This window comes from Gossypium raimondii, chromosome 10 (genome assembly GCF_025698545.1).
Source record: "Gossypium raimondii isolate GPD5lz chromosome 10, ASM2569854v1, whole genome shotgun sequence".
NCBI classification, from domain to species: Eukaryota; Viridiplantae; Streptophyta; class Magnoliopsida; order Malvales; family Malvaceae; genus Gossypium; species Gossypium raimondii.
In genome coordinates, this window is record NC_068574.1 from 10,298,245 (window position 1) to 10,315,286 (window position 17,042).

Below are 17,042 nucleotides of genomic sequence, written 5' to 3' on the forward strand. Positions count from 1 at the left end.
TTACTTTCCTAGCTGTGCAGTGGAATAGATTGAAGCTACGACGGCGAATCTTGTTTCCCCAAAATTGCAGTTAAACAGATTGAAGGTACCAATCCTATCTCCCTGAAGTTACAGTGGAGCGGATTAAAACCACAGATCTTATTTCTCTGAAGTTGCAGTAGAGTAGATTGCATCCAATCCTATTTTTCTGAAGTTGCAATGGAGCGGATTAAAACCATAGATCTTATCTCTCTGAGGTTACAGAGAGCAGATTACGAGTAGATCTTATCTCTCTGATGTTGCAGAGAGTAGATTGCATCCAGTCTTATCTGAAGTTACAGCAGAATGGACTGAAGCACCAATTCTTATACCTCTGAAGATACAGTAGGTTGAAATGGGGCTACTTGAAGAAGAAGAGCACTAAGATCCAGCACGACCAGGCAAAATTGGTCATTTCTAAAGTCTTTGCTATGTTCTCGTTGCACGTCAACAAGCAAAGAAGGGCAGCTGTCATGCCCAATTTTTACCCGGGCCCGTACATAAATAATAATAATACCAAATAAAAATGTGAAGCCCAAACAAGGTCCAAATTACATCAACCCAAATACAATGTGGCCCAACACAAAAAAAAACAGCAGAAACCCTAATCAGTTGGCAGTGAACTAGCGCCGCAGCAACCACCCACATCACGACAACCGCCCACGTTCAGCAGCTTCTGCACACGACCTCTCGCCAATGGTACCTGCAATAAGCCACGAACAGCAAACAAGAGGCAATAAATGAGAAAATAACAATAAAATGTAAAAAGGGGGGAGTTATTTTTTTTATTTTCGGCTATATAAAGCTAAATAAAATCTGCAAAAGGGGTTAGTAAAAATTGTATTTGAAAGAGATTTAAAGAAAGAAGAACAGAAAATCAGAAAATAATTTTTGAAGGTGATCTATTTGTTCCATTTTTCTTGTAACTATTTTTTTTGTTTTCATTTTTTTCTACTGTTTTTAAAAAAATATATAAACGAAAGTAAAGAGAAGGAAGAGGTTCTTACCAGTGGTGGCGCGCCGTCGGTGCCCTTGCTGTGCTTCAATCGGAGTTGAAAAGGGGGGAGAGTACCGGCGTGAGGAATAAAGGAGAGGATAAAGCAGTTTTTTTTCCTCTCTTTTCCCATCTTTTTGCGGCTGCTATGGCTAATAATGGATTAGAATGGGATTAGGGTTAGAAGTAGGCCTTGCTTAATGGGCTATTTACATTTTTAATCCTTTTCATTTTCCCATTATTTCAAAACCATGGTTTTTTTTTGTTTTTAAATTTTTCTATGAAATATTGAAATTGTTTTATTTTAATCCTTATTGAAACGCTGCGTTTTGGGAGAATGGATTAATTTCTCTTTAGGTCCTCCTCCTATTGCGCGTGTTCTGATTTGGTCCCTTTTCACGTTTTTTATCTTTAAATTCGGCCTTTAAACTTCATTTAATTTTCAATTTAATCCTTAACCTGTCATTTTAGTTTTTTTAAATTTTTTTAATATTATTGATATTGATTGTATGCTTATTATTATATTATTTATTATATTTATCATTATTATTATTATTATTATTATTATTTTATACATTTACACACGTATTTTTTATAATATATATGCATATATTTTTATAAATACATGTGCATATTTTATATATATATTTTATTATTATTTTATTCTCATAGTTTTTATATACATTTATATTTTATAATACATATACATTTTCCTTATTTTATAATCCATGCACATATACATGTATTTTTTTATAATATGTATATACATACTTTTATCTTAGAAATTATTATAAGTTTTTTGTTTTTTTGTTTTATATATTTCATTCATTTTCTTAAATATACGTATATCTATATATATGTATTTTAATGTATGCATATACATATTTTCAAGATTTACTTATATATTATACTTATATATATATATTGCAAATACATATACATTTATAATTCTTATTAAAGTATTTGTTTCGTGTTGTATTAACATTTTGTTTTTTTAAAAGAAAAAATATGTTTGATTTTGTTAAAGCATTAAAACCATTTTTGTTCAAAGGCTTTCAAGATATTGTAATATTCGATATTTGAGATTTTCGAGAAGATTGAGCCCTAACGTATTGGGTTTCAATTTTCCTAATTAACCCTAAATAAGTGAGAATTTTTTTTCAAAACGCATAAATAAAAATCATTTTCGGGAATTCAACATGTTGTGTCCTAATGTATTGGGTATGACATATTGTTTTCTTGAGATAAAATTTTTCCTATAAAAAGGGTAATATTCAAAGTTTTAGAATTTTGAGAAATTATACTCTAACGTATTGAGTCTCGATTTCTTCATCTAACTTAAACAATCGAATATTCCCTAAATAAGATTATTTTAATGTGTAATTTGATTTATACAAGTTTTTTAAATACAATGATCATATTTTAAAAACCTTTTCAAACTTTTGACATCAAGACATTAAATAATCAATTCGGTACCGATTTTGGGCGTTACGAGGGTGCTAACCCTTTCTCGTGCGTAACTGACTCCCGAACCTGTTTTCTCAAAATTCACAGACCAAAATCGTTTTTTAAGGTGACCCGATCACACTTCAGTAAAGGATCGGTGGCGGCTCCAATTTTCGTTTTTAAGTTGAAAACTAAAGTTTTTTTTTGTTTTATCGAAAAATGGTTTCGACAAAGATATTTACCATTTTGAACTAAACCCCCTCGAGGGTTTAATTTCTTTCTCAAATAACCAATAGCAACATCATTTGAACTTGCATTATCAATAGTAACAGTAAACAACTTATCAATCCCCCAATTCAACAAGCATTTCTCAATCACCATCCCAATGGACTCACCCTTATGACTAGAAATTGGACAAAAGTTTAAAATCTTTTTATTTAATTTCCAATCATTATTAATAAAGTGAGTAGTGATACACAAATAATTAACTCTTTGGAAAGAAGTCCATGTGTTAGTAGATAAGCAAACTCTAGAACAAGAACTTTTCAAAAGTTGTTTTATCTTGATCCTTTCATCTAAATACAATTGATAAACATCCCTAGTCATAGTAGTTCGTGAAAGAATATGAAACCTAGGACATGCCACAAACATAAATTTCTTAAAACCTTCACTTTCAACAAACTTGAAAGGTAATTCATCAATCACAATCATTTGTGCTACTCCTTTCCTACATACTTCTTGATCAAATCTCCAAGTTGAAAGATTCCCTTCCCCCCCTTCAACTCCCTTTCTAGGTAAAACTAGTTGTCCTTGAGTATTTTCAACAACATTACTAGGATTTTTCTTACATGAATCAATATGATATTTCAATAACCCTGTACCATTTTTTTTCATATCACAACAAAATTCCTTTTGACAATAATTACATTTAGCCTTACTTGCACCCTGACTATTTATAATCTTAGTGAAGTGAGACCAAACTTCTGACCTTTGAGGAGCAATTTTTCTTTTCCCGGTAGTCCTCTTTGTTTGGCTTGAAGCTCCAACTCCCGAATTTTCAGAATCTATCGAAGTAGGAGGTGTAACACTACCCTCAATAGATGTTGGTTCGGTTGACATTCTGCTAGAAAAAAGTATATAATAAATTAAAATAATATCGAGTCATCAATTTGGAGAAACAAAGGTTGAAATTGGAATAGAAAGAATAAATGGAATAAAGGGAATAGAGAGAATATAGAGTTTTTAAGTTTTAAGGACTAAAAAACGCTTTCCTCCCCAAATGAGATGATAAAGAGTCGACCCATAAAAATAGAAGTAAATGAAAAATGATAGTGTTCTTTCAACTACTCAACCATTTTACAGAAGAAGGTTTTGTTTACTCGGTGGGCGGTGATGCTCGAGGTTTAAAAAACTAATTATAAATCATTTTTCTTTTAATTATATAATTATTTAAATATATCAATTATAAATTAATGTAAAAAATAATTATATTTTAAATATTTTTCTAGCCGATTGAACTTGGATCCTAAATCAACCAGTGAATCTTTATAAATACACATTATATTAATTTACAAATATAAAAAAATTTCCTCTACTATTAAAAATTATTTATTATAAAAGAACCCACCAACATGAGCACAATTGCACAAATACTTCTTTAATTAAAACTGATATAACAAACATAGTATAAAAATTAAAATAAGATTAAGTGATTATATTAATGTAATTAACTTATAAATCTATCACATATGTATAAAAGAAGAAACATATGACCACTGTAGATTTAAAAGATGACGACGGATAAAACAAAAGAATTGAGGGATAAATTAACATTTACTCTCTTAACTCTGTAATTCTTTTGTGCTCACATTAATTCCTAAATAAGCCCAGATTCCATTAAGGTGTGATTATAGGACATTTTGAGGTTGTGTCATTTCATCACTTTAAAATAAAAAATTATATAAATTATATAAAATCTAAAAACTATAAAAAAAACCATTTTAGGTGACGGTGTGTTATTAAGTATGTTTTTATTGTGAAATATAATTTATAATAGCCTATTTCTGTAGCAACAACATACATATTTGTTTTATTATTATTAAGAAAGTAAAACAGTACAGTACAGGGTGAGAAAATCCCTGCATTTCATAAAGAGGGACAAAAACATAGCAATGAGACCATCCAGAAAAATCCACCTCCAATAAATCCCTTCGTTTTGAGCAAGATCAACAACAAATTACGAAGAAGTTAAATATAAAGATGATCTTTCCATGCCTGTTTTAGCCAAGGTATCAGCTAAACAGTTTGCTTCGCTAACAACAAACACAAAGGATAAATCAATGATAGCTCCTCAATCTCTTGGCAAATACATGGGAAATCCATTAAGAGAATTTAAAGAATTTGATTCAACAATAAGCTTAACTTTGTGCAGCCAATCGGTTTGAACAAAGACATCTAATTGCCAACAATTCAACCAAATTAGGATCAAGAGCATAGATCGGTCCAGAGAATAAGGCTAAAATTATTCCTTTATCATTGCGTAGGGCACCTCCATATCCACTCATACTAGACAAATTTTAGAGTACCTTCGGGCGGAGGGCACCATCTCTTTATTACTTTCTTAATAACAAACATGGAAGAATTTATTGGCATTGATTAAAATAAATTAGTACCAATCAACATATGCACGAATGCAATGACATTTGAGTTTGGGAAAATATATGATCCCTATTTTCCAACTCGTAGGATGCTAGCAAGTACACAATTTAGACCATTTCAAGCTTGAGTTTATCATTTCAAAAAATAAAAAAAAAACCTTGAGCTTATTAATTTTAAATTGTCTCTTCACTTAATTCCAAGAATAAAAAAGAAATTAGATAATTGTAGCCCCTAAATTTAGACAAAACACAAACGATATTCACTTGGTAAACATAATCGAGGGGATTTTAAACTTTTGAGATGTAGTTCAAGACTTGTGGTGCTACAAATGTTGCCAAGACTGGGTTTGAAGAGAGGAGGGACATTGCCTTTTCAGTGTTGGAAAGTGGGGTGGTTAGCAACCATGGTTTTTACACCACAAATCAGATGAGAAAAGCAGAAACCTTGAAGGTAAATCAGAAAAAGGTAGACGAACTAAACAATAAACACCCCAAAACAAAACCCTAAAATATATCTACCAGAAAATGAAATACAATAAAGACCCATTGAAGAAATTGGAAAAAACGAAAGGGAGAAGAAAGCAAACCTGGGTCTGGCCGTCTGGCGTTTGGGTATTGAAGAAATTGGAAAAAAAACGAAAGGGAGAATGAAACTATGAAAGATTGAAAGTCGATTGTTGCTGACTTGCTCTAATGCTGTTACTTACCTGTTGAGAATTAAGAAAACTAGAAAAGGTTCGGTTCTTGGACAGTCCAAGTCCAACGAGAGAAAATAAATTGGGTTGGGTTTAATTTAAGGCCCATGGTATTTACCCTACAAAATTTGGTTAAACCGAAAAAATTCGGTTAACCAATCGGTTTCAAACCGATTTAACCATTAACTGAAAAATCCAAAAATCCTTAACCGACCCCCGACCAAAAAAAATTGATTAACCAACCGATTAATCAAATTCGGTCGGTTAATCTAATTTTTTCAATTTTACCCGAATATTACATACTCCTACTTTCAGTGAGAGTAGGTGTATTTTCAAGAAGGGTGTTTAAAGTAGGTGTGAGTGAATTAGTGATAGGTATTACAGGAGAATCAATGGGAGTAGTCACGGGTGACAAATCTGCAAGTAAAGGCAAAAATAGTGGCAATTCTGAAGGTTAAGAATGAAGAATAGAAGGAGATACCTGATGTGGCTAAAAATCACTCCATGGCTCCCCTTGAATTTCAGCCGGAGTGAAATAGCGATCCTGCTCATAAAATGTTATATCCATAGTGGTAAAAAATCATTTAGAAGGAGGATGATAGCATTTATAACCCTTTTTAAGTGAAGAATACCCAACCAGTATACATTTTAAAGACTTAGGGTCTAACTTGGACTTATTAGAAGCAATATTTTGGATAAAAACAGTGCAACCAAAGATTTTAAGTAGCAGAATGGAGGAGATAGGCTTAAAATGGGGAAAGTGCTGCAAAAATGTAGATTGAGGTGTTTGAAATTTTAAAACCTTACTAGGCATTCAGTTGATTAAATACGTGGCAATTAATAAGGCTTCCCCCCACAAATATTTGGGAACATTAGTTATAAATAGAAGAGAACGAGTGACTTCAAGGAGGTGCCTATTTTTCCTTTCGACAATGTTATTTTGCTGTGGGGTTCCAACACAAGAACTAAGCTGAACTATGCCCTTTTCCCTGAAAAAATCACCTAAAGACCTAGCAAAAAATTCATTGCCATTATTAGATTTAAAGAGCTGGATTTTAGACCAAAATTGAGTGAGAACCATGTTATAAAATTGTGCAAAAACACCAACAGTTTCAGATTTATGTTTCAGCAAATAAGTCCAAGTTATCCTACCGTGATCATTAATGAAAGTGATAAACCACTTATAATTATCAGCATTCTTCACCCGAGAATAACCCTAAATATCATTATGAATCAAAGCAAAGGGGTGAGAAGGCTTGTATGGAGAAGGAAAATAAGATTATTTAGTATGTTTGGCATGAGAGCAAACTTTGTAAGAAAAAAATTTTGGCCTTTTATTAATGAATAGAGCAGGAAGCAATTTTGCAAGGTATCAGAAACTAGGATGGCCTAAATGAAAGTGCCAGAACATAACAGTATCAACTTTTTTTAAAGCGGTGAAAGATTTAAAGATCTCAGTTTTAGGAGAGGAAGGGGGGATGTAGAGGCCATTCTGTAAGCTGGCCTTACCAATCATCTTCTTTGAGTTCAGTGCCTGCAAAGTACAATCAAGATCATTAAAAATTGCGAAACAGTGCAAGTCTGTGGAAATTTTACTTACGGAAATGAGATTGCAAGCCAGATTTGGTACAAAGAGAACATTTTTAAGTGCGATTTGTTCATTGAGAACAAGTGCCATGTCCTTTTATTTTCCACAAGGAACTATCAGCCGTTTTGACAACTTTACCAAAGGTTTGGAAAAAAGTGCGAAACAAGGTCTTGTTACCAGTCATATGATTTATAGCACCAGAATCGAGGATCTAATTAGGAGTCAACTGGGAGGAGAAAAATGATGTAGAAGAAGGGTTACCTTCTGGTTCTTTTATGACCAGATTACCCTTACAAGACCCTTGAAACTTTCCAAACAGTTTTTGAAGTTCAACAATCTGCTCTTTGGTGAAGCTAGTGACAGATGTGGCAGCGACAAGGCTTGATTTATCATCTCGAGAGTTCTTGGACTTCCAGTCCTGAGGCTTACCATAACACTTCCAACACTCGTCCTTGGAGTGGCCGGGCTTTTTGCAATGATCACACCAAGGTCTCACCTGTTTGGAAGAGGGAGATGAGTGATGTGTCAGTAAGGCAGATCCTTCAGGAGTGGAATATGGTTCATCAAGCAGCATCACACACATTCGGCTTTCTTCCTTATTGACCATAGAGAAGGCCTCTCGAAGGAAGGGAAGAAGAGAAATAGCCAGTACCCTACCGCGAACCTCGTTCAGGTCCTTGTTTAAGCCTTGTAGAAATTGAAAAAGCCTTATTGAGTGACAATTTCTTGATAAAGGCGACATCTCTTGGATCTGCCCAATCATCTTAATGCATACAAATCTAATTCTTGCCAAAGAGCGGTAAGGGTATTGTAGTAGAGAGTAATGGGCATGGTTCCTTGCTTAAGGGTGGTATCGATTTTCAACATGATACAATTCAACAATGTTATCGGTGCTAGAGTAGGTTTCATGATTGCACTCCGGATGTTAGCGGTACGTGGTGTAAAGAAGAAAGTTTCTGCTTATACTCAAGGTCATGAAATTAAGGAGCCAAGTCATAACCTGACCATTGTCACGCATCCACTTAGCAAAACCAGTGTCAGACACAACATGCTTCTTGATTTCACCAGTAACATAGCCCAATCTTTCTCTGCCCAAGAGAAAAATCTTAACCGGTTAGGACCATTCTAGAAAATTGTTGCCATTCAATCAATGAAAGGTGATAGTCAAACCAGACCAATTTGATTGAACATCAGAACCAGAAAAGTTTTCTGGATTTGAAGTAATCTCTGTAGTAGAAGAAGGAGATGTAGAATAAGAAGTCCCGGACATGGTCTAAGTTGGAAAGAAATCGGAACCTAATCTGATACTATGTAGAAATTAGAGTAATTCTCTATATTTCTATATTATTCAATAGAATATATTACACCTTTATATATACAAACTATGTCTCTAATCTAGGAAACTCTAAGTTAGGAAAGATACTAATATTAGGAGATATGATCCCTTAAAATAATGAATTGTAATAAAAAGAATATTTTCAGAATCCCTTAACTGAAGGGATGACATATATATCTATAATTCCTACATGTTGTCCAGCATAAGTACCCCTGATTAGTTGTATAATATAGGCTCGAGCAGCACACATCATCTCGTGCTTAGTGGCGGTGCTTGATAACTCCTTAAAATTTGCTCTCAACCATGCCAATGTTAAGCATGTGAAATTTTATTCCCCTTCACTAGGGGACCGTTCAAGCAATCTGCAGCATAGTACTGAAGGTTCCAACACTTTGCTTCGACCCATGACCATAGCATCGTCAACTCGTAACCCTAGTTGCATAGCGACATCTTCTAATGTGATAGTGCACTCCTCGCACAGCATAATGAAGGTGTGGGTCTTCGTACACCACCGCTCAACCAAGGCGGATATTAAGTTCGCCCTCAGGTCAAACCTTCGGATCAATGCGACGTCTCCAAATCCCGCAAATTGTAAGTATTGCATGACCCGTTCATTCGGATCATACTTGGGAAAATGAAACCGCGGCCTCAAAACTCGATACCCATCTTGTATGGTAAATTTTTTATAAAAATATGATAAATTAATTATCATAATAATTTAAACTTAAATTTATATATTGAGGAGTAAAACTGAAAGGTTGAGAAAACAAAAAAATCACACTTATACTATACCAACGTAGTCATTCTAAGTATTTTTTATTTAAGTTAAATTAAATGAATAAAATATTAATAATAGAATGAGTAATAGAATGAACCCAAGACTCAAAATATAGAATAGAGATAAAACCCAAAACCTAGAAGCTAAAAAGAAAGCAATGTAAAAAAAAAAAACCTCATTTTTTTGTTCTTTCTCATATTTTCTCGGGAAACAAATAGAAAAAATCTAACTACCCAGAAACTTTATTAATTGTCGGGTTTCAATAATGAATTCTTCATTTCGAGTCTATTGGGTAATCCGGATCTTTATAGCCCAAATTTGAAACCGCTTCCTCCATCCCTAGAAACTTTATTTTTCTCAGTACCTTCTACGTCGAACAAAGAAGCAACAACAGTAGCAAAAGATGAAGGAGAGGAATTGAAATCAGTCATTAAAAGCAAACGTGTTTAGCAAAGAAAAGAAGAGAAAAAGACATTAGGAAGAAGAAAGGTCATCGGGAAAAAGAAAAGAAAAGGAAATTGGGAAGAAGAAAGGTAACAGAGAAAAAGAAAGAAAAAAGGAAATTGGGAAGAAAGAAAAAAAAGAAATAGTTTTTAAAATATTTTTTTAGATTATGACATTATCATGATATCATTTATGCCACGTGTCCCAATCTCATTTCGCCACCTGTCTTGAACTTAACGATGTTATACTTAGGTATCGATTTAGTTTACCAAAAAAAAGTTCGGGTACCAATCTGGGACAAAAGAAAAACCAGAAGTACAAATCTGGGAGAAGTGGGCAAGTTCGAGTATCAATTTTATATTTAACCCTTTTAAGTTTATATGACATGAAAATATATTATTAGTTGAATTTTTTTAAAAAAATATAACAGTTTGGTGTAGAATGAGTAATAGAAGAATAGTTTAGGTACCATTTGTGACCAAAAAAAAGTTTAGGCACCAACTTGAGAAAAAATATTATTTAGGCACTAATTTGTGGGTTAAGCCTTTTTAAAAATAGGCTTAATGGTTTGACTAACATTATGACTATTGGATATATCAACTTGGAAAAAAAAAACAGTTTGGGTACCATTTATGACCAAAAAAAGTTAAGGTACTAATATGAGAGAAAACATAGTTTAAGTACCAATTTGTGAATTAAACTAAATTTGAATATATTATATATTTATACTAGTTTTTATCTAGTGTGATGGGTTTGGTTGTTTGTATAAATTAAAATATATTATATTTATTTTTAAAACTTATTGCAGAATTTAAAGCATTTTAAAAATAATATGAGTGAGAAATTAAAAATATATAAATGTTTAATTTTTAGAATATTTATAGTTTGTATTATGGTCAATTAAAATATATTTTATTTATTTAAAAATGTTGAAAATTTTGTAATGTTTTAGGAATATTATGATCGAAAAATTAAAAATAATATAAATATTTTTATTTGATTTAATATAAACATATGTCTCACCTCTTAGTGAACATTAAATGAAAATTATTAATTATTTGAAAAACAAAGTTAATTGTGTTGAATTTTTTAAATCAGCAGATTTTAAAAAAATTCAATAGTTATGATAATAAACGTGTGAAACAAATTTAAAGAATAGTTTAGGTATCATTTTCGTGCTCAAAACACACACAAAATTAAAGCATGATAATAAACGTGTGGAAACAAATTTATATAAATATTTTTATTTTGAAAATAGTTATGATGCAACATATAATACCTAACTTGATGATACACGACATGATAGAAAAGTTATTTTAGGGATAATATAATTTTAGCCCTTGAACTTAGTAAATAGATTTATATTAGTTTTAAAGGTTTTTTATTCATTTTGGTCCATAAATTTGAAGATCGTTTTCTATTTAAGCCCATTCTATTAATGACCATGAAAAAAAAAGGGATACTGTAACTTTGCCTTATGAACTTGACAACTACGTTCAATTTGATCATTGAACTTGAAAATTCTATTTTTTTTTATGTTTGCTACCTGCATTGTTTTTACCAGCCATCGTTATTAAAACACTGAATATGACACTTTGAGATTGTGCCACATTAACACTTAAAAATAAATAGATGATGATGTGGTACAATCTTAGAGTGTTATATTCATTATTTTTTAAGTGATGAAGTGACACAATCTCAAAATTTTACATCTATCAAATTGATAGATTATTCAAGTTTAAGCCAAAAGTTAGAGTATAATAAAGATTAATGGAATATATGCATAAAAATAGAGGTGATGTTGAACATGGGAAATATAACATGTAAAATCTCAATTTCAATATAACCTTCAAAATTTTGATATCAATAAAATGAAATTGGATTTGCGGATCCAAATCCAATCATCTTTTTAATCACAAGTTGCTCCGCGGAAGAAAATAAAGATTGAAACTAAAAAACATGTTTAGTATTTATTTTCTCATAAAACCATTATACTTAAAATAAGAAATTCTTACATATATTTAAACTTATCAATTAAATTAAAAGTTAAAATTTAAAATCAATTGTTTTGAATTTCACAAAGAACTTTTTTGTTCTATTTTTATTTTTTCAATAAACAAATTCCTTTTTTTCCAAAAATAAAGCCCCATTGAGTCTGAATAAATCGTTATTCATGAATGTCCTACAACAACAAGTTTTGTTTTCATTTTGCCACCAAAATCTCGTTTTTTGGTATGAGTTAGTTCTCTTCCTTTCAATGCTCCCATAATCTTATGAAAGAGTATTTCTTTATTATTATTGTTAAATGGTAATTTTAGGATAAGGTTTAGATTTAAATTTGTGAAAACTTTTGGAGGTAATTATTGAAGAAAGGTGGTGATGAGTTTTTAGAACTCTTTACCTTCACCCTCATCAACTTTATGGTCTTAACAACAATGTCAATCTTTTATTTTAATAACTTCAACTTATTGGAAGGTTTTGTGTGGTTTAAATGGGTTGAATCCAAATGATTATATTCAATTATTACATATATGAATATTAATATCAACCTAATTTATATGGGTTCAATCTAAAATTTTCTTTTCAAGCTTAATACTCTAGTGACTTAAATTTTTTTTCACATTGTGTCCGTGAAGATTGATACTTAAAACTTAACTTTGAATTTTAGGATTGTTATTAATCAAATTCATGCCCCATTCTATTTCAATATGACTTTAAATCAATGTTATGAATAAATAAATTAAGGGTAAAGTATAAAATAGTCACTTTTGTTTGTCACATATTACATTTTAGTCATTTACGTTGTCGTTTTATTACGTCTAAATGTTGAGATGAAAATAGGTTTTAATTAAACATTTTTGAAAATAAATAAAATTTATATCCCGTTAGAATCGACTTATTTACAAAAATACTTTTTGGTAGAAAAACTTTTTAGACTAATTGATAGGAGGCCAATCTATTTTTGGTGTTAAAAGAGGATAAAAATAATAATAAATTTTAGGGTGTAATTCATCCTTTTAAAGTTTGCTCTCGTCGTACTATTAGGCAGCACCTTTGAAGTGTTTTTTCAGCACCTAATTAAAATAGAAAATTTATATATAAGGTCCCTGGAGTTTTTAGATCATCACATTTTAGTCTGATGCAGCCAATATGTCAGACGGCACCGTCAATACTGCAGCAAATGCCTATTTTCATAATTATTCTGTTTTCTTTACATTTTTCGTAATTAATTATTTTTATATTATTTGGGTAAAAAACCCTAAAATTACACATTAGCCCCCTAAAAATAATAAAAATTTGATTTAATCCTTTAAAAATGATAAAGATATAGATATTAAAATGGTGAAATCATATTTTTACTATCGTAAAAATATATAATTTAATTTCGACCCCTAAAAGATTTTCTGACTTCGGCCTTGATTGAATTTGAATTTTGATCTACATCCTGGTTGAAATCAAAATCTCGAAAACTTTTGCTTTTGTTTTTATTACGAAATTTGGAAAAAAACAAAGAATTGAAGTTTTATTTTTATTTGGTTGATTTCAAAATCTCAAAAGATTTTTGCTTATTTGTTTTAGTTTTGCACGTGTTTGAAATCCAAAAATCTCACTAGTTTTTGCTCAACTAAAATTCTAAGATATTAATGTTGATTATAAAATGATTTTCTTTGATAATCAAAGTTTTCTTGAGTTGCCGAAGGATGATGATCATCAAAGTTTTATTTTGATTGATTTTAAAATATAAAAGAATATTATATATTTCAAAATATTGATGATTGACTTCAAAATCTTAACAAAATAATTATTTTCCTTTTCATTCGATTTGATTTTCGTTCCAGCTTTTATTATTATTATTCTACTTGATTTTAAAACCCTAAAACGAAATATCCAAGTTTTAGATTAAATTATATTAGTAGTGGTCTAATTATAGTTTTTGGTTTAATGATTATTGTTTATATATTTTGTCAAAATGACCCTAATTGTTTTTTCAGCCTTTTTACTCATCAACCTTTATTTTTTACAGGTTTAATGAAAATACCATTAAAAAGTTAATGGGATGATGTGGAATTTCATCGTTGAATATTTTAATGAGATAATAACATGTGAAAATAATAAATTAATAAATTAAAAAAATAACTCTTAATTTAAAGAAAATAAACTTAACTATCTAAAGAAGTTTCAAAATGAATGCATTCGTTTGTTTGTAGAGATGTTTCAAAAGATAATTAATAAATCAAATCGAAAATCTGAAGGTGTGCATTCATTTTAAAACCCTTTTTAGACAATTACGTTTATTTTCTTTAAATTAAGAGTTATTTTTAACTTCATAATTATTTATTTATTTTATTATTTTCCACATGTAATTATTTTATTGGGTTATCTAAGTAAAAATTATATTTCATTAAAAATATTTCACGTATGAAGTTCCACATCATCCCATTAATTTTTTTAACGGTACTTTCATCATATTTGTTAAAAAAAGAAATTTGAAAAAAAGAATAAAGGTTGATGCCCAAAAAAGGCTCAAAAATTACAATTAGAGCCATTTTGACAAAACATGTAAATATTACGGACCAAATTTACCATTTAAGCCTAGTTTTTTTGGTTATCTAAATTATAAAAAATTACAAAACGGTCACTCAAGTATTTGTAACTTTCTTTTTTCGTCACCTAACTATGAAAAAGTTACAAAATAGCCACTCAACGTGAATATAAAATGATCCGATTCAAAGTAATTTGCCAATTAAATTAAACTACAATGATTAAACATGAAATGACTTGAATATGAAAAAATCCGACCTAAAAAACCTAGCCCTCAAATTTAAAAATAATCTGAACATAAAATAATCCAAACTCAAAATGGTTAAACCTCGGAATTAATTTCATCAACTGAAATAATTTAAAAATAGAGGATCAGTCCCAGAGGCAGACTATTCCTAAAAGTCATGGGTAGTTTTCAAATGAAAAAACTCCAACCATTGCAATGCCAACCACCAAAATTTATGCATGACTCATGCATGATGTCAACTTTTTAAGACCAATACATGTACATCTGGGAGGAAAGGTCTAATTAGAGACTTGGAAGTTGAGTTTGACTTTAACTAATCATGGAAAATTTGACCCTAAATTGCTGAAACACCTGAATTTAAACAGTTTATTTTTCTTTTTCCAATGCTATTCTAAGCTAACTCTAGTTCTGGCCTTCATTTCTCATCCAGGGAAAGACTTCCAATTTAGATTCTTTGGAGGACTTATCCTTCAAGAAAACCGTAAAGACTAATTATATTAGATTACTCAATATATGTTTTTTTATTCTTTTTCTAAATTCTTAAAGTTTAATACTATAATTAAAGTAGAAATATAAAATTAAACTATTACAATGCTGATGGAAACACAGCGTGAAATTAAATAATATAAAGGAATAATGATTTTTTTGGCCCTTTAATTTTTACACAAGTCATTTTAGCCCTCAATTTCTTTCTTTCTTTTTTAGTCTTTAAACCTGTATTTTTTATTAAATCACTCCAAGATAGATGAAAAAGTTAACATTTTTAACTTTGCTGATGTGGCATATTTGTGGATTGTCATGGGGATAACACATCATCATTTAACTATTTTTTAAAACTTAAAATATTAATTTTTATATTTTTATACTTTTAAATCATTTTAATGATTTTTTATTTTTAAAATGACTTTTTATAATTTTTTTGAATTTTTAAAAATTTGAAAGATTAATTAAATGCTATTGTGTCAACCTCGTGGCGATCCATGTATATGCCACATCAGCAAAGTTAAAAAAAATAACTTTTCCACCTATTTTCGGGTGATTTGACAAAAAAAAAACAAATTTAAGGGTGAAAAAATAAATGGAGGACTAAAATGACTTTTTTTTTGTAAAGTTAGAGGGTCAAATAAGCCATTATGCCTAATCTAAACTAAAATCAACTAACTAAACTAAAACCCACACATGGAAACCGGACACGATAGAACTCGAAAATCCACACATAATTGCACATAGTGCGTTTCGAACTTGGATACTTAAAATACAAAGCCTCCCATTTACCAATTGTGCCAATACCTCATTTATAACACCTCTACCCCGAATCCGTCGCTGAAACAGGGTTACGAGCATTACCGGAGTTTACAAATTAATTATCAGACATTTCATTTCATCTAGCATTCATATTAGAAACCAATCAAAATCATACATATTGCCCCTTAAACAAACCCTCTAGACCCAAATTACGCATTAGAAACAGATAGGGACTGTCGAAACCATTTTTATTTTTGGAAAAAAAAACAAAAATTAGTTGTCGATGAGAATTTGGAGTCGCCACCAATCTTTTATTAAGGTATGATTGGACCACCTAAAAACAAATTTGGTCTACGAGTTTTAGAAAAACAGGTTCGGGAGTCAGTTACGTACGAGGAAGGATTAGCACCCCCGTACGCCCAAAAAATTGGTACCAAGTTGATTAATAAATGTCTTAATGTCGAGAGTTAAAAAAATACGATCCTTAATTAAATTAATTATTAAGACACCCTCATTTTGAAACAGAAAACATCACACCCAATACGTTAGGGCACGATATTTTATTTCTTCAAAATGAGTTTATCCAAAAAAAAAACTCGTGTGATAAAATTTAAGAAAATACTTAATTGTTTAAAATTTATGAAGAAAACGCCACCCAATACGTTAGGGCACGATTTCTTAAAATCCCAAACATTCAATATTTCCTTTATTATTTTTTTAAAGAAAATCTTTGTCTCGAGAAATCAACGTGTCACAACCAATACGTTAGGACACAACATATTGAATTCTCGATGACAAGTTTTATTTTGTTTGATAAAAAAACAATCCTCGTTTGTTAGATTTTAAGAAGAAATTTGGAACCCAATACGTTAGGGTTCAACTTTCTTGAAAATCCTAAATACGAGCATTACCTTTATTTTGAACATTTTCAATTTTTAAAATCAAGTAAAGAAATGATGTAATGTTATATTGAATGTATGAATAAATGCTTCTTTAACAAATATCAATAATACATACAACAATTGTATAGAAATAATATAAATAAATAAATA

At 30.4% G+C, this 17,042-nt stretch overlaps 1 protein-coding gene across 3 annotated transcripts; it reads right to left on the minus strand.

Annotated features, from left to right (window-relative positions):
* Positions 1–382: 382 nt before the first annotated feature.
* Positions 383–5,843, minus strand: LOC105775253 (zinc finger BED domain-containing protein RICESLEEPER 2-like). Of its 3 annotated transcripts, XM_052621902.1 has the most exons (4): positions 5,703–5,843; positions 3,447–3,578; positions 1,026–1,164; positions 383–721 (listed from the first exon to the last, which is right to left on the minus strand). In XM_052621902.1, the coding sequence occupies exons 2-4, from the start codon at positions 3,575–3,577 to the stop codon at positions 623–625; spliced, it is 369 nt and encodes a 122-aa protein (XP_052477862.1). In that variant the 5' UTR covers position 3,578; positions 5,703–5,843; the 3' UTR covers positions 383–622. The 3 variants fall into 3 exon arrangements, with proteins under 3 accessions (XP_052477862.1, XP_012453237.2, XP_052477861.1); XM_012597783.2 differs by lacking the exons at positions 383–721; positions 1,026–1,164 and having other exon boundaries at positions 2,198–3,578; XM_052621901.1 differs by lacking the exons at positions 383–721; positions 1,026–1,164 and having other exon boundaries at positions 2,198–3,581.
* Between the last annotated feature and the right edge of the window lie 11,199 nt (positions 5,844–17,042).

Coding starts and splice junctions, on each gene's coding strand:
- LOC105775253 (XM_012597783.2), bottom strand. CDS start 3,577: ATGTCAACCGAACCAACATCTATTGAGGGTAGTGTTACACCTCCTACT.